Source organism: Lathyrus oleraceus, chromosome 5 (assembly GCF_024323335.1).
Source record: "Lathyrus oleraceus cultivar Zhongwan6 chromosome 5, CAAS_Psat_ZW6_1.0, whole genome shotgun sequence".
In the NCBI taxonomy this organism is placed as follows: Eukaryota; Viridiplantae; Streptophyta; class Magnoliopsida; order Fabales; family Fabaceae; genus Lathyrus; species Lathyrus oleraceus.
In genome coordinates this window covers 5,057,864-5,079,450 of record NC_066583.1, presented here as the reverse complement: position 1 = coordinate 5,079,450, position 21,587 = coordinate 5,057,864, and the positions used below count along the sequence as shown (strand labels likewise).

Genomic DNA, 21,587 nt, shown 5'->3' with positions numbered 1-21,587 from the left:
ATACAAATCAACGAAAGAAAGAAAAAAGAAAGAAAAATAAGCCTTAGTCTCTACAGCGTAACAGAAGAGTTACGATATCGACTAAACAAAAGTCCCCGGCAACGGCGCCAAAAACATGATCGCGACTTAATGAGTCGAATTTGGGGTACAAACTGTAAGTGCACAGTTCTATCGCGTCGTTTTAAAAGATATCGATCCCACAGGGACTTATGAATCGATATACCGTTTTCTAAGGTTACTTCGTAAAGCTAAGGCAGATAATACTTTGATTGTTTGGGGGAAAAGTTAAAACTAAAATAAGATCTAAATTAAATATTAATTAAGCGGATATCGGTATGTAGTTCGTCGTAATTAGGGAATCAATTCTTCGTTGGTTTCTTGGTTTTAAAATAAATCTTTTCAGTAGACACTATTGGTTAAAAGCCTTTTCTTAAACTCTCGCTCTGTTGAATAAACTATGATTTTATATTAACGTAGCTGTCACTTATTAGTTAAGTCCAAAATCACTTTTTGAAAACAATAGAATCCGTAGAAACTCTTTTTAAGAAAACACTAAACGTTTAAACATCCTTGTCTCAAACTCTCGCTCTGTTGACTTAGATTATATAATTAAATTCAAATGCTTAACTCTCGTCCTCACATTCGACCTTTAAAAATACTTTTTGAAAAAGATTAGAATTTAATTAACTCTAAAAATTGCTTTCGCCCTGATCTAGAATTAATGTCCAATTTACACTGTCCAGTTAAAAACTCAAACTCTCGTTCTATTGATTTTAACTTCTTTATGTCTTTTACTTTCGTACAAAACCTTGTTATTAAACCTGTAAATTGAGACCGTAAAAAGAGTGATTTTATTTTTAAATGTAATTAAACCAACTTAGTTTTGATTCCTTCATTCCGCTTACTCTACATACCGATGCCTAAATAAATTAGCCAGACATGCTTAACAGATCTAAATAATCAGCATGCATAAATAATTCCATCTCAGACAAATAATATAAATAAACAATAAAGCAGAGCATATATAAATTCAAACAATAATTAAAGAACCTGAATAATTTATAGCAATCTTGAACACTCCACCACAGACCGGTTGGATTTGTTCTTGAATTCTTCAATCGGACAGGAAAATAAAAGTGAAGGAATAAAAATCTAGGGTCTAACGTAAGGTTAGATCTAGTAAAAGATACACAATAGTTTCCGGTGTAGAAACTATTGTGCGAAAAATTAATTAAGTGCTGAAAGATTAACTGGAAAGGAAAGTAAAAATAAGAATTGCAATTAAAAGCAAAAACAGTAAAGGAAAAATAATGGTATGCTTGCACGGCTGGAAGAAGAAAATTGAACGAAGCGGAGAGTCTCGCAGGGTTTGCCAAAAGCTACTATTTATATTGGTCACTTGTTGTAACTGTTTCCAAAGGTCTTCCGTGTAAAGAGTCTTCACGTTGCAAATGGTCAAGCGTAACAATAGGCCTCAACGTCTTTGTTGCGCTTCTGAAGCCAAAAATATAGGGGAATGGTGTGACGTCCGTCACACCATGTGTTACGCTCGTAACACAAGTAGGTAGGGCGTGACGCTCGTCACAGCTTGTGTGACGCTCGTCACGGGCGCAGCGCCTTGCTTTTGGGCTGGGCTTTGGCTTGGTGGAATTTGCTTCTTTTCATTTTTTTTTTGCACCTCCTTTTCTTCCTTTTTCACTTGTGCTTCAAATAAGCTACCTGAGATAAATAGAAAGAAAATACTGAGTAATATCGAATAAAATGAAGTAAATTGAAGTAAATAATAATATAATTTAATTAAATCGAGTCCTAGAATGTGATATTATTTCATGTTATCACATATCATATCATTTATCAGGCATAACTCCCCATAACATGAACCTGACATCAAAAAGCCTTGAAACCCAAAATCTGACACCAAAGCCCAACATCGCTTGGCCATTTCAAAGTCCAGTTCTCGTCTGGAAATTTATTTCAAAGTTCAGTTCTCGTCTGGCAATTTATTTCAAAGTCCAGTCCTCATCTGGCAATTTATTTCAAAGTCCAGTTCCCGTCTGGCAACTTATTTCAAAAGCCCAGTACCCGTCTGGCAAACCTTTTTCAAAAGTCCAATTCTCGTTTGGCATTTTATTTCAAAGCCCAGTTCCCGTCTGGCAAACCTTTTTCAAAAGCCCAGTTCCTGTCTGGCAATTCATTTCAAAGCCCAGTTCCAGTCTGGCAATTTATTTCAAAGACCAGTTCTCGTCTGCCAACTTATTCCAAACTCTAGTTCTCGTCTGGCAAACTATATAAAGAATCAGTTCTTGTACGACAAATCATTTGCCAAATACCAGTTCTCGTCTGGTAAATTATCTCTTAATACCAGTTCTCGTCTGGTAGGTCACCTATTTCGATACCAGTTCTCGTCTGGTAGTCAATTATTTTCACCAGTTCTCGTCTGGTAGCCTACTTTAAAAATCAGTTCCTGTCTGACAAACAAAAACAAATTCAGTCCCATCTGACATTTCAATTATTTTCACCAGTTCGCGTCTGGTAACATATTCTTCAAATGTTGTCCTCATCTGGCAGTTCCATCTCCTTCACCAGTTCTCATCTAGCAGTTCCTATTTAAAGTCCAACCTCATTGGCAATCAAGAATAAAACCCTATAAAAACATCCAATTATCCAGTTGCATTCCCACATGCATCACACGAATCATCCATACATGGTTTTCCTACAAAACAGAAAATTAAAAAAAAACACAGTCATATCAATCATTAGCATACTTATGCATAACCTTATACAAAATCAAAAAAATCATTTGCATTCTCATGCACAGTCAAAAATCCCCAGCAATTGCATACCTGCATGCATCTCATGCATCATCCCATGCATAGAATTCCCACCAAAGTGGAACATCATACAAAAATCAAATATAAAATGTCAGGATCCAAGGTCCTTCATGTATATCTTGGACATTCCTCATTCCAAATAAAGTTATTACCCTGCACGTGCTCGTGGAATCATTTTTGAGTAAGCCATTTTTTTCAACTTTATGATTAATAATGATATTCCCAGCATTTTTCTTTACAGTCATTGCTCCCCAAGCAGAGGTTACCATAAAAAGTCTCTTATGAGCTTTTTCCCCTACAGAGCATTTCTAGTAAATCTCCCTCAAAAGGAGTCTTTTCTTAAAAGTTCCCCCAGCAGACGAATATTCGAGATACTGCTTCATTTATCTGAAGAATCTCATTTTACTGTTTGAGATGCTGCTTCATCAATATGAAGAGTCTCATTTCAAATATTTTTTAGAGATACTGCTCTAATATCCTCGGAGAGTCTTAGATTCAATTAAGGTATTTTTCCCTTGTTGGAATATCTTAATTCTATCAGATAAGATGCTGTTTCGACTCGATACAGAGAATCTCATTTTTACTGTTTGAGATGCTGCTTCATCAATATGAAGAGTCTTATTTTAGAATTTTTTAGAGATACTGCTCTAATATCCTCGGAGAGTCTTAGATTCAATTAAGGTATTTTTCCCTTGCTGGAATATCTTAATTCTATCATATAAGATGCTGTTTCGACCCGATACAGAGAATCTCATTTTTACTGTTTGAGATGCTGCTTCATCAATATGAAGAGTCTCATTTCAGATTCTTTTTAGAGATACTGCTCTAATATCCTCGGAGAGTCTTAGATTCAATTAAGGTATTTTTCCCTTGTTGGAATGTCTTAATTCTATCATATAAGATGCTGCTTCGACTCGATACAGAGAATCTCATTTTTACTGTTTGAGATGCTGCTTCATCAATATGAAGAGTCTCATTATCAGTTTTTTTTAGAGATACTGCTCTAATATCCTCGGAGAGTCTTAGATTCAATTAAGGTATTTTTCCCTTGTTGGAATATCTTAATTTTATCATATAAGATGCTGCTTCGACTCGATACAGAGAATCTCACTTTTACTGTTTGAGATGCTGCTTCATCAATATGAAGAGTCTCATTCCAGTTTTTTTTAGAGATACTGCTCTAATATCCTCGGAGAGTCTTAGATTCAATTAAGGTATCTTTCCCTTGTTGGAATATTTTAATTCTATCATATAAGATGCTGCTTCGACCCGATACGGAGAATCTCATTTTTACTGTTTGAGATACTGCTTCATCAATATGAAGAGTCTCATTTCAGATTTTTTAGAGGTACTGCTCTAAGTATCCTCGAAGAGTCTTAGATTCAATTAAGGTATCATTCCCTTGTTCGGAATATCTTAATTCTATCATATAAGATGTTGCTTCGACTCGATATAGAGAATCTCATTTTTACTGTTTCAGATGCTGCTTCATCAATATGAAGAGTCTCATTTCATATTCTTTTTAGAGATACTGCTCTAATATCCTCGGAGAGTCTTAGATTCAATTAAGGTATTTTTCCATTGCTGGAATATCTTAATTCTATCATACAAGATATTGTTCTGACGATTCCCAGAGTCTCAACTGTTTCATTTTACCTTTTTGATAATTTTTCTTACTGTATTTCTCACTGCATTTTCTTTTTTGCATTTCTTCCTTGCGTCCCAAAGAAGGAGGGTGATAGGATTGGCTTGCTTGGGACCCACATAATTGACCTGCCAAGGAATGAAGAAGGATTCCTTACGGGATGCAGCCTCTTGCTCCTATTAAATCCCTAATTTTTGCCTAGACCGCCCTTTCGGGTTTTCAGTCTACCGGGATACCCATTTTTGCATAAGTTGCCCTTTCGGGTTTTCAACATATCGGGCTATATATATTTTTTTAAGCATAGTATTTTTTGACTGCATCCGCATTCACCGGGGATGGAAGATCTTCACCATCCATAGTTGCGAGGATCAAGGCTCCTCTGGAGAAGACCTTTCTTACAACATACGGACCTTCATAGTTTGGCGTCCATTTTCCCCTTGGGTCAGTATGGATTGGAAGAATCTTCTTCAATACGAGGTCTCCAGCTTTTAGGCTGCGGGGGAAAACCTTTTTGTCATGTGCCCTCTTGATGCGCTTTTGATAAAGTTGGCCATGGCAGATGGCTGCTAAGCGCTTCTCATCAATGAGATTTAGTTGGTCAAATCGAGCTTGTACCCACTCAGACTCATCAAGCTTAACATCTGTCAAAATCCTTAAGGAAGGAATCTCTACTTCGACTGGTAAGACCGCATCCATGCCGTACACAAGGGAGAAGGGTGTTGCCCTAGTGGAAGTGCGTACGGAAGTACGATAGCCGTGTAATGCGAATGGGAGCATTTCGTGCCAATCTTTGTAGGTTTCCACCATCTTTTGCACGATCTTCTTGATATTTTTGTTAGCTGCCTCAACAGCGCCATTCATCTTAGGCCTATAAGGCGACGAGTTGTGGTGGTCGATCCTGAAATTTTGGCATAGCTCTTTCATCATTTTATTATTGAGGTTAGATCCATTATCAGTAATGATCTTGTTGGGGACCCCATAACGGCAGATGATTTCTTTCCTGAGGAATCGAGCCACCACTTGTCTGGTAACGTTGGCGTACGAGGCTGCTTCTACCCACTTTGTGAAATAGTCAATGGCTACAAGGATGAAGCGGTGTCCGTTCGAGGCAGTTGGCTCTATGCGTCCGATCACGTCAATGCCCCACATGGCGAAAGGCCAAGGTGATGTTAGGACGTTGAGAGGCGTTGGCGACACATGGATCTTATCAGCATAGATCTGGCACTTATGGCAGGTTTGGACGTGGCGATGACAGTCAATCTCCATAGTCATCCAGTAATATCCGGCCCTTAAGATTTTCTTCACCATACTACTCCCACTGGCATGCGTCCCAAAGGATCCTTCATGAATTTCCATTATAATCTGGTTTGCTTCTTGCTTGTTCACACATCTAAGCAAAACAGAATCATAATTTCTCTTGTATAATACCCCTCCACTTAAGAAAAATTTGGATGACAGTTTTCGAAGATACTTCTTGTCGGTGATAGACGCGTCCGCAGGATACTCTTGGTTCTCTAAGAATTTCATGATGTCATGGAACCAAGGATGACCGTCAGCTTCGTCTTCCGCTGCCAGACAGTAAGCAGGTTCGTCCAAGTAGTTCAGGTGAAAGGATGGCGCTTCGTTCTTCCACTTAACTTTAAACATGGATGCCAAAGTCGCCAAAGCGTCAGCTAGCTGATTCTCTTCTCGAGGGATGTGGTGGAATGTAATTTCATCGAAATATGGGACTAGTTTCAAGACATGCTCTTTGTAAGGAATGAGCTTATGGTCTCTAGTATCCCAATCTCCTTTGACTTGGCTGATTACCAAGGCTGAGTCCCCATAAACTTCCAGGATTTTGATTCTAAGATCGATAGCAGCTTCAATACCAAAGATACAAGCCTCGTATTCGGCCATATTGTTTGTACATTCAAAACATAATCGGGCAGTGAAGGGGAGGTGGAAATTAGTTGGAGAAGTGATTACTGCCCCAATGCCATTACCATGAGGGTTAGAAGCTCCATCAAAAACCATGGTCCATCGGGATCCAGGCTCGGGTCCTTCCTCGGGACCGGGGATGTTGCAATCCCTAATCAACATGATATCCTCGTCGGGGAATTCGAAACGTATAGACTGATAGTCCTCCAAGGGTTGTTGTGCAAGATAATCAGACAATACACTCCCTTTGATGGCCTTTTGAGTGACATGTTGGATATCGTACTCGGTCAGAGCCATTTGCCATCGGGCTACTCTACCAGTTAGAGCCAGCTTCTCGAAGATGTATTTGACAGGATCCATCTTAGAGATCAACAATGTCGTATGAGTGAGCATGTATTGTCTTAAACGTTTGGCAGCCCATGCTAGTGCGCAACAAGTCTTTTCAAGCATCGAATACCTACTCTCGCAATCAGTGAACTTCTTGCTCAAATAGTATATTGCATGCTCTTTTCTACCAGTCTCGTCATGTTGGCCGAGGACATAACCCATTGATCCTTCAAGAACGGTGAGATACATGATTAATGGTCTACCAGGTACAGGAGGCATCAACACGGGAGGCTCTTGCAAGTATTCCTTTATTTTCTCAAATGCGTCTTGGCAGTCATCGTTCCAAATGATGGCTTGATCCTTTCGAAGAAGTTTGAAGATTGGATCACAAGTGGCAGTGAGGTGAGATATGAACCTAGCAATATAGTTCAATCTACCTAGGAATCCTCGGACTTCCTTCTCGGTTTTGGGTGCAGGCATAGCTTGTATGGCTTTTACTTTCTCGGGATCTACTTCTATGCCACGTTGACTGACGATAAAACCTAACAATTTTCCGGATCTTACCCCAAATGTGCATTTGTTGGGATTAAGCCTCAATTTGAACTTCCTCGGCCTCTCAAACAGCTTTTCTAGATTGACAAGGTGTTCTTCTTCGGTTTGAGACTTGGCTATCATGTCGTCGACGTAGACCTCAATCTCTTTATGAATCATATCGTGAAAGAGAGTGACCATGGCTCGTTGGTATGTGGCGCCGGCGTTCTTCAATCCAAAAGGCATCACCTTGTAGCAGAAGGTGCCCCATGGTGTTATGAAAGTGGTTTTCTCCATATCTTCTTGAGCCATGCGGATCTGGTTATAACCGGAGAAACCATCCATAAAAGAGAAAACAAAGAACTGGGCGGTATTATCTACTAGCACGTCAATGTGTGGAAGTGGAAAGTCATCTTTGGGACTTGCTCTATTTAGATTTCTGTAATCTATGCACATCCTTACTTTGCCATCCTTCTTAGGTACAGGCACAATGTTAGCTATCCATTGAGGATAATTGGAGACCGCTAGGAAGCCGGCGTTGAGCTGCTTTTGTACCTCCTCCTTGATTTTCATAGCCATGTCGGGACGGGTTCTTCGTAGTTTCTGCTTTACTGGAGAACATTCTTCTTTAAGGGGTAAATGATGGACCACAATGTCAGTATCGAGGCCGGGCATATCTTGGTATGACCATGCAAACACATCTTTGTATTCCTTCAAGAGCTCAATCAATTTTGTCTTCACCTCGTCTTGTAGAGCGGAGCCGACTCGGACTTCTTTCGCTTCCTCATCTGTCCCAAGGTTAATCACTTCCACTGATTCTTCGTGCGGCTGGATGACTTTTTCCTCTTGCTTGAGCAACCTTGCCAATTCTTTTGGGAGTTCGGCCTCTTCCTCACACTCTTCATCAGCTTGATTAATCGGGTTGTCAAAGTCGTATGAGACCGTAGCAGAATTGTCATTGATGGTTGTCGAGGATGATCTGCATGATTTAAGGTTCACGCTTTTATTGGTATGAAAGAAAGGATGATTTGAAAAGAATTTTTTATTATTATTTTTTTTTAAAAGAAAAATGTCATTTTTTAAAAAAAAGTGAAATGAAAAAATGAAAGACAAGGATCTCAAAATTGATTGCGAACATGAACCCTTTTTCATTAATGATTAATAAGGAAATTTGATGAGGCCTTACAAATGATTCCCCCATGCCTTGGGCTTGACATGGGTTCTTTTGATAAAAAGGAAGGAAAACAACATTGGGAATTACATTTCGATCAAGGTCACTTTAGGTATTTCAAACTCGGTCCATTTGGTGGCACCATTTCCATCAGTCTTTGTGAAGATCAAGCCATCATCTTCTTCTTCTTCTTTTTCTTCTTCTTCCACGGCACAAATACGGTTGTCATCCAGGTAACCAGCACTTGAGAAGTTGTCGGACAGCGGGAGCACTGATCCCCTTGTAGCGATCGGCGCGGGCTTCTTCAAATTCTGGGAGTTGTATCCCAAACCGGTATGGTCCTTGTTGGCAGGGAGTTCAAGCAATCTTCCCCATCCTTGGGGGTGTCCATCCTTTATAATTGTCAGGGCGTCTTTAAGAGATGCCATGGGAGATTCGGCATCTTTTGATTCATCCCTTGCTGGGCAAACCATTTCAACATTGATAACTTCGAATGATTGGAACGGGACTTCTCTTATCTCCCCTTCTCCTTCAACGTATCGGAAAGATGCGAGGTGACTTACCATAATGTCCTCCTCACCCTCAACAATAACTAGCTTATCATCAACTAAGAATTTCAATTTTTGGTGGAGTGTTGAAGTGACTGCACCAGCTGAATGGATCCAAGGCCTCCCAAGCAGACAGCTGTAGGCTGGATAGATATCCATTACGAAGAAAGTGATAAGGAAAATATGGGGACCAATCTTCATAGGCAAATTCACCTCACCGATTACAGTCCTTCTAGTCCCATCAAATGCTCTTACTATAAGCTCACTCGGCTTCATTACGAGTCCTTCAATAGTTAGTTTATCAAAGGAACTCTTAGGCATCACATTGAGGGAAGACCCAGTGTCTACCAAAACTCTTGATAGGACTGTGTCCACACACTCAATGGAAATATGGAGAGCCTTGTTATGATTCCTCCCCTCGGCGGGAAGCTCTTCATCACTGAAACCTAAGCTTAAGCTAGTAGCGATGTTGTCAACTACTCCTTCAAACTGACAAACAGATATCTCTTGCGGTACGTGAGCTGTCCTCAGAAACTTTACCAAAGCCTCCCTATGGGCCTCTGAGCACATCAATAGAGACAACATTGAGATCTTAGAGGGTGTTTGGTTAAGCTGATCAACTACTCGATAATCGCTCTTCTTGATGATGCGTAAGAACTCGTCTACTTCACTTGAAGGTACGGGGTCTTGTCTTTGCTGAGCGCCATCAATTTGTTTGCCTTTGTCTGAAGTTGAAGGATTGATAGTTCCAATTGGAGTGGGTGTCGGTGCAAATATCCTTCCACTTCTTGTGACTCCACTAGTGCCTGTGATATTGATCATTGGGTCGCTAGACTTCAATGGTTCTTCTTGAATCTTCTGACCATGAATGTAGACTGAGGTGTCATACATCCAAGGGACTGCCTTGGTGTCAACATATGGGAATGGTGTGGGAACTGTTATTATGATTGGAGTAATAGGATTTGTCGACAGAGTTAACTGAGAGAACTCATATGGAATTTGTAGAGGAGGGACTTCGTCGTATGGTATCTCGAGGGTAGACACATCTTCGTTTGTGGATGGGCAGTCTACCACCAAGATCCCCTGGTTCATTAATTGTTGTATGACAGACTTCAATGTTCTACATTGTTGCGGGTTAATCAGACAATGTTCACAGTCATTACCACAGATGGGAAAGGTATTATTCTTCATCAAAGCATTCTTGATCTCGATGAGTGGTGTTTTTAACTCGTCCACACATGACATCAATCTCCTCCCATTGTCAGCTTCCATCATATTCACCGATGCATTGTTGTGAGGGGGCATCGGGTTATTATTCACATTCGGCCTCTTGGGGGTGAACGTGATTGCCTTAGAGTCAATAAGATCTTGAACCTTGTACTTTAATGCTTTACAATTCTCGATCGAATGCCCAGGAGCGCCAGAATGAAATTCACAACGGGCATTTACATCATAACCGGGAGGAAGAACCGCTGGTGGGGGTCCTAACTCCCTTAGTTGCACAAGTGATCCCCTCAATAAATATGGTAGCATGTGGCTATAAGGCATGGGAACTGGGTCAAATCTTCTCTCGGGCCTTCGCATCCTTTGTTGTTGTTGATATTGTGGTTGCTGATGTTGCGGTTGTTGTTGATACTGTTGTTGTTGTTGAGTTTGAACAGGAATTGCCAATGGTTGTTGTTGACTTGGTTGGACGGGAGATATGGCAGCCACTTGTGGATAAGTGGGATTTCTTGTTCGAATGATGGAGGCAGCATTGGTCTCACCTTCTCGTTTTTTACCATAGGGAACAAAAGGTTTCTTTGATGCACTAGAAGTACTGGCAGAGTTCTGGATCTTTCCCATTTTAATCATATTTTCTATCCTTTCACCGGCTAAGACCAGGTCGGAAAAGCCTGAAGAGGTGCTTCCTACCATCCTATCAAGATATGGACCTTGCAAGTTTCCCATAAACATGTCTACCAGTTCTCTTTCTAGCAATGGGGGTTGTACCCTAGCAGCTAATTCCCTCCACCGCTGGGCATACTCTTTGAAGGACTCCTCAGACCTCTGAGTCAAATTTTGCAACTGCGTGCGATTAGGTGCCATATCAGTGTTGTACTGATAGTGCTTGAGGAATGCCTCAGCCATTTCCCTCTAGGTGTGAATATGGTTGCCCTCGAGTTGCATGTACCAATCCAAAGATGCCCCACTGAGGGAATCCTGGAAAAAATGCATTAGAAGTTGATCATCGCTGGAATAGGCAGCCATCTTTCGGCAGTATGCCCTAATGTGTGTCCTAGGGTCGCTATTCCCCTTATATTTTTCAAAGTCCGGAACTTTGAACTTGGCCGGAATGATGACCCCAGGTACTAAGCACATTTCTGCCGCATCGAGGCCCAAAATGTCAGTGCTCCCCATTGCCTTGAGCTTTTCCTCGATAGCCTTTACCTTCCTTTCCACCTTGTTGGTTGCGGAACCGAAGGCGTCATCTTGAGAAGCGTCCCTTGGGATGAAGAATGCATCAAGTTGGTCGTCTGTCTCAAGAGCATGAGGACAAGGATTGTCGTTTGGAACACCGCCGGGTGCATTAATGTTGATTGGAGGATCAACTTGAGGAACTGGAGTCGGATTCTGGACCGTTCGAGGAGTAGGAGGATTGGTAGTACTGGCACGTTGGTTCATTTCTTCTTGCATTTTTGCCATAATCTCCTGACCTCTTGCGACTGCTTGAATAGTCTCCATCAATTGTCGCATTTGGGACCGCATTTGGGATACTTCTTCCTGAAGGACAACTTGGTTCTCTTGAAGTTGCTCCATGACAGCTTGTCGACGTCCTCGTGTATCGTACCGAAAAGTCAGCTTTGGAGAGTGGTTCTGGAAGGAAAAAAAGGGTGGATGGATGAGTTTTTTATGTTTTTGTGTTTCGAAAGATGCATATGATGCACGAATTTTTCTTGTTAAAGCAAAGCTCTTTTTAGTTATTCATGTTTATTCATTGCAACAACTACTTGACGATTCTCGTTCACAATCATGAAATAGGAAAACACAATAGAGAAAAATCGCAACTTTCATTCATCCTTTGAAGGGAAAATAGACAACAATACATAGAAGTTGCAAAATACAAGTAATGGAAGTAAATAAACCAACTAGATATCCACCCTAAAAGTGACCCCTTGAGACTTGCGGAGAGCCTCAATGTCGGTGATGAGTTCGGCCATTGTTCTTTTGCAGAACTTGGCGAAGTGGTAGACCCCTTTAGGGGTATTATCTGGGCACATGATCAGATCTGCCTCCTTCAACTTGTCAGGAAAGTCTTGAAGGGCATAGTTGGTTAACACGGTCATGTTGGTGTACTTGTCCCTCCATTCTTTGTAAAGGACTTGGAGATTATGGATGATTTCGTCCCTTTGAACAATGGCAGCTTCGAATTCATAGCAACGCTCTTCCCAATGTCTGCAGTTGTTTTGCAATTCTACATAGGCTTGGTCATAGATTCCCCTCTTCAAGTTCTTGATTTGCTCGCAAGCTCGTCCAAGGTTGAACTGCTCACGCATGAAGCTTCGATGAATCTTTTCTTTCTCTAGTTGCTCCTTGACTAGCAAATCCTTATGCTCTTTTAGAGTGGTCCTTAGTTCGAGAATCTGGGCCTCGTAATCTTCCCTTGCTTCTTTCTTCATGGCATTAGACCTCTCGACAGTATTTTCAAGGTCCTTGATGATTCGGGATGCTCGATCCAACTACTCGTTGCGGAAATCTAGCTCAGAATTAGCTCCTTGTAAAGCTCCACCAACCCAAACTCTTTGTCCCTCGGCTAATCGGAGCCTTTTCTTGCTATCCTCAAATTTTTCGCAGACTTGCTTACCCTTATCCTCCAAGACGTGGTTACGTTCCTTGGCGCGATTGAGTTCGACTCGTAGTTGAGTGTTTTCCAACTCGAGCTCTTTGATTTGGCTGGTAAGTTTGTCCATGTCCTCTTGTAGGATAGGCTCGGGCTCAGGCATCAAAGGGAATGAAGAAGGATCAAACAGAAACGGAATTTTAACCACCCTAGCCCTCTCTTTTACCCACACATAGTAGGGTTCCTTGGCTAGGATATTTTTCTTACCCCATTCATGGCTAATACGGACTATGCTTGTCCAAGCTTTTCTCACTCTTTTCACGTTCGAATCAAGCGGATCCACGGTATTGATGACAAATGGAATGAAATCTCTTTCCTCGGGGGGACTAGTCATGGCGTACCCTAGTTGTCTCTTGAGTATAGCAGGGTTGTAGTTGATGCAACCTTGTGTTCCTATCAAGGGTACGTTAGAGAACTCTCCACATCTTGCGATGACATCCTTTATATCCCATTCCCTCTTGTACCATAGGATTGAGTTGGCAGAGAGAGATGCGAACCTTTGCGGCCATGTCAGTTTGTTTTCGGCGAAGGGTCCATTTTGAGGCATGCGTGCCCTCATCCAAAGATGTAGCATAGGAGCGCAACAAAGGAAGGTACCTCTTTTCTTCTCATGTCTTGTATGTAAGGCATGGTAGAAATCGGCAAGTAAAAAAGGCACCAGATTTTTTGTTAAAAAAACTTCAACTGCTAATTGATCCACGAACTTGTCCAGATTTGGGAAGAGAACGATTCCATGAATCAAAAGTGCCAAAGTTGCACTGCAAAAGTCGGGTCTTCCTTCTTTAATCATTTCCCAAGCATGGGCTTCTAGGAACTTTTGAGTTAAACCTTTGAGGGATCCTTTAACGCCCCAATTGTCCACTAACTTGTTGGTGTCGATACCCAAGATGAGTGAGAGCTCGGTCAAACAGAATCCTTTTTCCAATTTCGGAAAGGGGTTGTATTTCTTGATTGGTCGATTAAGGAGTCTCTCGAGGTCTTCCAAGGTTGGAGAGATTTGGAAGTCGGGGAAAGTGAAGCATCTTAAAGGAACGTCATAGTATTGGGACATTGTAGTGATAGCACAATAGTCAACCTTCTCGGTTAGAAGATCTACGATGTTCCCAAAATTGGCTCTAAACTTGTTGTCTTTGAGAGATATGACCTTTGAACAAAGGACCTTTAATGACCTGATGTCGGGACTTTTGAAGCGGAAAGAAGAAGTGCTTTTCTTTGTTGAAGTATCCATGATTGTGTCGGAAAATAGTCTTGTAATTCTGCGTTTGAAAAAACGAAAGATTTTAAGAGCTTTGCTTATTATTTTGATGATGAATGAATGTATGAATGAATGATTGGTTTATTATTTCCACAGGTTTTTAGGCATGGGTTCGTGGTTTTGGACCATCGTGACGAAGCATGGAGTTAATAATGACTGCTTAGTAAACTAAGGTTCTCGCTTTGTGTGATCTAAGGCTTTTGGAAAATTGGGTGTAAGACACTGCCCCTAGAGTCATGGACTTCCTTGACTGTCAGCCGCTTATGTCAATTTACTTGCCAGGCGACTGCTCCATCAAAGTCATCTACTCTAAGTGAGATCTTCGTATCGACCCTTACGAGGAAGGCACCCCGGTGGCCTATACTACGCGACCATCGGTCTAGGCTAGCCATAGTTTTAAAGGTTCTAAAAGGGGTCTTAGGGTCATTGACTCTAGTAAAAGAAAAGATGCTTACGTCGAAAGCACGACGGTCATCAATCCCCTTAAGAGAATCTACCACTAAGTGAGGTTCTCATACGACCCTAACGAGGAAGGAACCTCGCGGATCAATACTACTCAACCTCTCCTATCTCAAGCAAACTCTCAGACTCGGGTGGAGAGTCCTTCACACAAGGTTTTTTCTTTGCAATCATTATTGCTTCCAAAAATTCTTTGTCACAGAGTCAGAGTTTCGGACCAACAGGTAAACAAACAAAATATGCACGAGTTAGCAAAGAAAGCAATATATACAGAAAAATAGATAACAGATAAATCTCCACGTACGTAAAAAAGGAAACAACCCAAACTAGGCTAGACTTGCTTAGGGATTTTTTGGTCCCCAGCAGAGTCGCCAGTTGTCGCTACCGGGATTTCACGATAACAAAACCGGGACTAAAGAGAATGCCAAAGAGAGGCAAAGTCAGAAGAGTCGCCACCGAATTTTATTTAGTTCACCTCTATCGGAGAGGAGAGGGGAAATAGTCGATAAAACCCTGGAAAATAGACGCGCACGGGAAGCGCTTAAAAGAGAATAAGGAATCGGTCTCGCAACCGAGATTTGGGTTCGGAAGTCGGTTGCGTAAGGGGAAGGTGTTAGCACCCCTTACGCCCATGGTACTCCATGGGAACCATTTGGGTTGTTTTACATACATGAGATTTATCTATTATTGTTTTATTTTCAAAAGAATGTGTGAAAAAAAAGGGGGGGTGTTTTTGTTATTATAGTGCTCGCCAAGGATTGTGGCCCTTGTGCCTACGTATCACTCATTCGGGGATGAGGAATCAGAGCTCCGTAGTTCGGAGTAGAAAATATTTGTGTGTTGGTTGATTTTACCTTTGAAAAAAGGGTTTTCGGGATGATGCCCTAAGGCACAAAAAAAAAGTTTGATGAGTTGTATTGTTTTTACCTTGAATAAGGGTTTTATAAAAGAATGTTTGTGATTATATTGTACTAAAGTCTATGGGCAGAGGTGATTATTCTAGACAACAAGTCAAGCGTCTTGCGTCCAAAATAATCAGAGTAAGGGTAAGAATGCTCCATTCTCACTCATTCTCCACCACTTAAGGCTCATGGCGCACAATAATAATCGTAATTATTAAGTATTTTTTGAATTTGGCTAAGAAAATGCCACTTGACGTTGAATCAAGGGTTTATTTTATTTTTGATTATGAAATTTGGCTTATGCAACATGAATGCAAAGTAACCAACAAGAAATTAAAAAGTCTCATTGTAAGGTAGCCCAAGAGAAAGCCTTTTGTGTGCAAAAGTGACCTAAGCTAAACAAAGGATAATGGTCTTACAAACATGTCCCCCTAAGGTAGTGCCATGATGCCATTCTTACAACATGAATGTAAGTTACAAATAAAATCCAACATTTACAAAGTATCACAAAGATAAGGGAAAGACCTCCAAGCAAGGGTCCTAAAATGAAATTCTCTAGGTCCAAGTTGATTAAGAGTGGAACGAATATTTTTGTCTTATCATTTTATCATGTTTTTGTTGTTTTTAATGTTTGATGATAATAAAATAAATAACAAGTAAATAAACATGCATGATGAATTTGTACAATGATGATGATGATGAGTACTTTAATATAAATTACAAGGTAATGACATAAAAGTAAATTACAAGAAAAAGAAACAATATCACAATAATAATGGTTAGTGAATATAAATGATATAAAACAAATATAAGTCAATAATACCAAAATCACAATAACAAAGGTTAACGGCAAACAAAATTAATGAAGTAAAATTAGTGGTTAGTAATATGTACAAAAATGAATATTTTTTAAGACTATTTTCTTATGCCAAAAAGACTTAAAATATGACACATTAAGGGATAGCTTATCATTGATGCAAAATATTGAAGATGATTAAAAAATCAACTAACAATAGATTTGTAACAAAGAAAGTTATGCAACCTTAAGTTCATCTATTAGTATTAAAAAAATAAATAAAAAGTGATTTGTTCTCTTTCTTTTATTTTTATTCCTCTTTTATTTAACAAGATAATAAGGTAGTAAATAAATTAGCATAATGTAGATGATATAGTTAGATAACAATAAACATAAACATAAAATACTTGAAGTAAAGTGATCAAAAGAAAAAAATAAAATAAAAAAAATAAAGTGCAATAATATAAATGTTAGGAGTTAGTAATTAGTAGTTAGTAACAATAAGCAAATGGATTAGGAAGTTAATGTAAAGACATGGTTTCATCTATGCATCAAATGACCCAAATATGGTTAAAATAGAGGCAATCTATCAATGCCTCAAAGTATCATGAATGATCTATTGATCAACCATAGATAGGTTTGAAACATTGAAGATTTAATCAACTCTAAACAACCATGGTCAAGATCTAATAGACCTCATCAACCAAACAAACACAACAACAAGTTCATAATAAAAGAAAATGATAACATACACAAAGCAACCACAAAAAGGTGAAAAAGGATAGTAAGAGTAAAAAATCTTTAAAAAAGGGTGAGTAAATCAAAGTCAATCTTTTTTTGCAAGCTTGAATCTAAACCATCTCAAAAGACCAACCAAGAACAAGCAATCATTTTTAATAAAAAAAAAAGGAACAAAAAGTTAAAAAGTTTAAGTTAAAATCATTACCCACAAAATATGAAAAAAGCTAGGTAGAAATGGTGTTGAACTTGAATGTGAAGTAAGGGGTTTGGGATGAAAATATTTGTGGTGAAAGCTTAGTAAAAGAGTTGGGTTATGAGTGTTAGAGAGTGAGAAACTTTGAGGAAAAAAATGTGAAATGGAAAAAAGTTGGTAGTGGTGACTTTTGGGAGGGAAAAGTTTTTTTGGGTTTTGATTTAGGTTTGGAGAAGAGAGGTTGAATGATATTTTTTTATCAATTTTGGGGGCTAGAAAGCATGAAAAATGAAAGGGAATAGTGCATCTATTTATAGGGAAAGTTAGTGGGAAAATGGGGGGAACCAAATACCCTTTGTGAAAAAAAAAAGCTCTTTTTTTTGGAGTGTGGGAGGCAAAATCCGGTTTCCCCCCTTTTCCTCTTTTATTTATTTATTTTTTTTTTTAATTTTTTTAATTTTTTTTTTTAATTTTTTTTTTAATTTTTTTTTTAAATCATGCATTGATCCCATGCAATATGTATTTGGTTATGAAAGTTAATATAATTATGATGAGGAGATAATGAAAGCATGCATGTGCAATAGGGCCATGGATCAGATGAAAGTTGTATCGGAGTAGGGTGAATTTCGGGGTATGACACCATTCACCATCAATAACCTAACCCTTCTTCCGTCGTCGTCTCCACCCCCTTCTCACTCGCAATTCCATCTTCTTCTTTCGAAACCTCTCAACATTCCTCATCGTCATTCACCCGCCACCGCTCAATCCTCCATTACCGGCGAACCTTCTAACTCCGTCGAATCTCTACACCACCGTGCACCACCGCCGCGCATAAACCTATCGCCGTTGTGAACCACCTTTCCACATCCTTCACCGTCCAAACCTTCCAACATGCATCTCCACCATTCGTCACCATGAACAACTACCTTCATCCGCCGTACAACACCATAAACCCTCTTGTCGCTTATTTCTGACCATCGGAAATTCTCTCAGCCTCCACAGAGTTCCTGGATATCACCAAGATCTGGAACTTGTGATCCGCTAGGATTTTGTTGACGAAGCAAGTTCGCAAGATTTCCGAACAACGAAACTGCTACAGTGCAGCCAACCTTCGCTACAGAGGCAACACCGAATAATAAAGGAGCCTCTTGCTTCAACGGTTTTGGACGATTTCAAGTTAGCAAGGTGTTCTTCTATTGGATTGCTGTTGGTTTTGACTTTTATGCAGGTGCTGGTCCGGTTAGGATTTGAAATGGAAGGGTAGAAACACCAACTCCACTGCGTTTTCGGTTTAATGTCGACATATTTGACATTTCCGACAACTCTGATTCCAACACTTGCAGCAACCCATATGCTTTGTGTAACTTGCAGCAGCCCAAGCATTGTGTAACTTGCAGCAGCCCAAGCGTTGTGTAACTTGCAGCACATATATCAAACTCTACAACAACCTCGTTGCTGAATGTTTGTTTTCCTCTTTCATGCCATGTACGAGATGAATTCCACGGATGCACCGGTGCGATAAATATTGAAGTGGTGTGTTACCGTTGGTTTCATTTCCTGTCAACAATTCGACATTACGGTAATTTTTTGAATCAAATTTCAGTTTTATCCAAGTTGCTAATGTTACTAAGTTTAATTTTATTTCAATTTTTTAGATGTTATTGTTTCATGATTGTTTAATGTTATATTGATTTTTGATGTTACATATGGAATTTCTTTTGCATAGCCATTAGTGATAGTATTTATTGAATTGTTATACTATAATTTTGATACTGCATGTTGATATTGCACATAACGTTATTATTTCATGAGTATGGTGTTCATATTGAATTGCATGACTTTTAAAAAAGTTGGTTTGTAATACTGCAGGTTTGTTTTTATTCCATGAACATGGTGCATATGCATTTGTGTTTTAATTAGTCATTTGTATTACTGTTGTTTTAAAATTTTGTTTGTTTATAAAATTTGTAATTATAATGTTAATAGAATATTGCAGTGCATATAAATTTCAATCCGATTATGTCGTGTTGTTGTTGATTTTTGGTAACATATTGTAAATAATATTGAGTGGTTGCTATTTAAATTTGATTCCATTGCGATAAAGTCGGAATTTCGATCCGCGGATTCGACAATTTTATGTCGTTGTGCCGCCCAAATTTCAACATATCAATTGGATATTTTCACCAAGTTATGATTTTGCGTATGACATTACTCGTGTTGTCACTACGCACAAACCGGTTTTTAAGCACATTATGGCTAATTCAATCTGATCATTTTTTAAATCAAGATTGTCACTTATTTATTTCTCTTTTAATTAAATTAGTTAATTGATTAAAATTTTGCTTAATTAGTTTAATTTTGATTAATCAATTTTAATTAACTTAATTATTTAATTTAGTTAAATAATTTTGATAATTAATCTTAATTGACTTAATTAATTGATTTAACTAAATTTTAATAAATTAATTTTAATAATTAAATATTGATCATTTTTTTTATTATTACAATTTCAAACCATCCTCAAACTCGATTTTATTCAACTTCATCATCAACTCATTTCAATTTCATCGATTCAAAAATCATAAACTATTTAAATGTCAATTACTTCTCGATTCAACATCGAGCCCATTTTCAAATACCCTTGTAAGCCGATTGCTTTTAAGCATCGCCATCAACCTCACATAGCTTACTCTCGGACTTTCTTACAATGAGACCTATTCGGTTATTAATTGAAGAATTGCAATGAGGTCTCCTTTTATAGTCAACAAATTCAGATTTGGTGCAGTGGTTATTGGTATTGTTTGGTGGACTTTGGATCAAATCTAAAGAAAAGGTGAAAAGTACAAAAGTGCTTTTGCTTTTGAGATAACTCCTAAATTCTCATCCTAAGCAATCACTTCTGTTTGTACAAGTTACCTCCAATATTCAGAACATTCTTCATAGCTTAGGGAACAAGTAATTCCCAAAAGTGTTATTCAAAGTTTGTCCATAATGCAATTCAAGTTGGCACATTGGACCATGTTTTTCTCCCTTGTATTGAGATCAAACTTACACAATCTTGGTACCATTCTGAAGATTTCATGGGATGCTACAAGTTTCATGTTGATCACAAGTCTTGGAAATGATTGGAAAGTGTCCAAAAATTGCCTCAAACTCGTGTGGCCAAAACTGACTAGGACTTAGAAAAATCTGGCTCAATTTGAACTTTGTTGATCATGGTGAAACCTCTACTTTGGTGATCCATATCTTTCTACTGGTAAGGGCCTTTGAATGGATTTTTCCACTAAGATGAAGTAGGGAGTATGCTCTTTAAATGCAGCTAACAAGCATCAAGAGTGGTGGTTTTATTTTTTACAAAGAATTCATAAAGTCATGCACTTGACAAGGTTAAAAACTTAGAAATTTTTTCAAGTGTTTTGGATTTTTCAACAACTTGAAACCCTAACTTTGATCATCAATATCTTCAACTTCAAGAAAAATTTTGGCTTGTAATTTTCATCATCTTTTAGTACCAAATGCCATCTTTAAGTGAATCACTCATGCATTTTCATTGGATTCTTGAATAAAAAACTATGGCCTTGGAAATTAAGTCACTTGATCATGGAATTTTGTACTTTGAAAAATTTGCAAAATCCTAATTTGACAACTTTTGATCTTTTTCTTGATTTTCTTAATTAAGCTTGATCCAAATCAATCATATTCAATATTTTCATGATTATTGGCTTGAGAAGTCCATGGTTGACCAAAAATATCAAAAGTCAAACTTTGACTTTGATCATCTGTTGACTTTGTATTAGATGAATTCAAATCTTGTAATCATCAGTGAATTGAACTTCTGGGGTTATTTGGATGATGTAAATGGATTAAAAATGAAGAGTATGAAATCGATTAATATTAATGAATGAAGAATAACTAATAATATTGTTGATTGATTAATGAGTAAATAATAACGGATAATAGTACTAATGAAATTAATGAGTAAAAGAGTAAGTAATAATAATATTAATAATTAGTGAATGGATAGTTAAGTATAGGTAATAAAGATAATAGTAGTGGTTAGTGAATCATTAGGTGATTAATTAGTTTTGCTTCAATATGTGTTAAGAAAATAGCAGTATGTGAGTATATGACATGCATTCAAAAATATATAGTATTAGGTGATTAATTAGTTGAAGAATTTTGTTGTGTAGAATTAATGATGATGATATATAATCAATGACTACTAATTAAGTGAAGTTGAGGCCACGTAACAAATTATACATATTGATTGAAGAAGAAGCGGAAGGAGAATTAACTGTGTTATGTTTGTTTACTTACTTTTAGTCCCACATCGACTGTTTAGTTTCATTTTATTACGTTTATATAATATAGTTACTCACACATAGTTC

At 38.5% G+C, this 21,587-nt stretch overlaps 3 protein-coding genes across 3 annotated transcripts; all 3 read right to left on the bottom strand.

Annotated features, from left to right (window-relative positions):
* Positions 1-8,511: 8,511 nt before the first annotated feature.
* On the bottom strand, positions 8,512-11,103 carry LOC127088039 (uncharacterized). The gene is made up of 3 exons (XM_051028951.1): positions 10,610-11,103; positions 9,420-10,465; positions 8,512-9,338 (listed from the first exon to the last, which is right to left on the bottom strand). Exons 1-3 carry the CDS (start codon positions 11,101-11,103, stop codon positions 8,512-8,514), a joined length of 2,367 nt encoding a protein of 788 aa, XP_050884908.1.
* A 6-nt stretch (positions 11,104-11,109) lies between these two features.
* On the bottom strand, positions 11,110-11,772 carry LOC127088037 (uncharacterized). The gene has a single exon (XM_051028948.1). It carries the CDS (start codon positions 11,770-11,772, stop codon positions 11,110-11,112), a length of 663 nt encoding a protein of 220 aa, XP_050884905.1.
* Positions 11,773-12,692: 920 nt separating this feature from the next.
* Positions 12,693-13,904, bottom strand: LOC127088033 (uncharacterized). The gene has a single exon (XM_051028945.1). It carries the CDS (start codon positions 13,902-13,904, stop codon positions 12,693-12,695), a length of 1,212 nt encoding a protein of 403 aa, XP_050884902.1.
* Between the last annotated feature and the right edge of the window lie 7,683 nt (positions 13,905-21,587).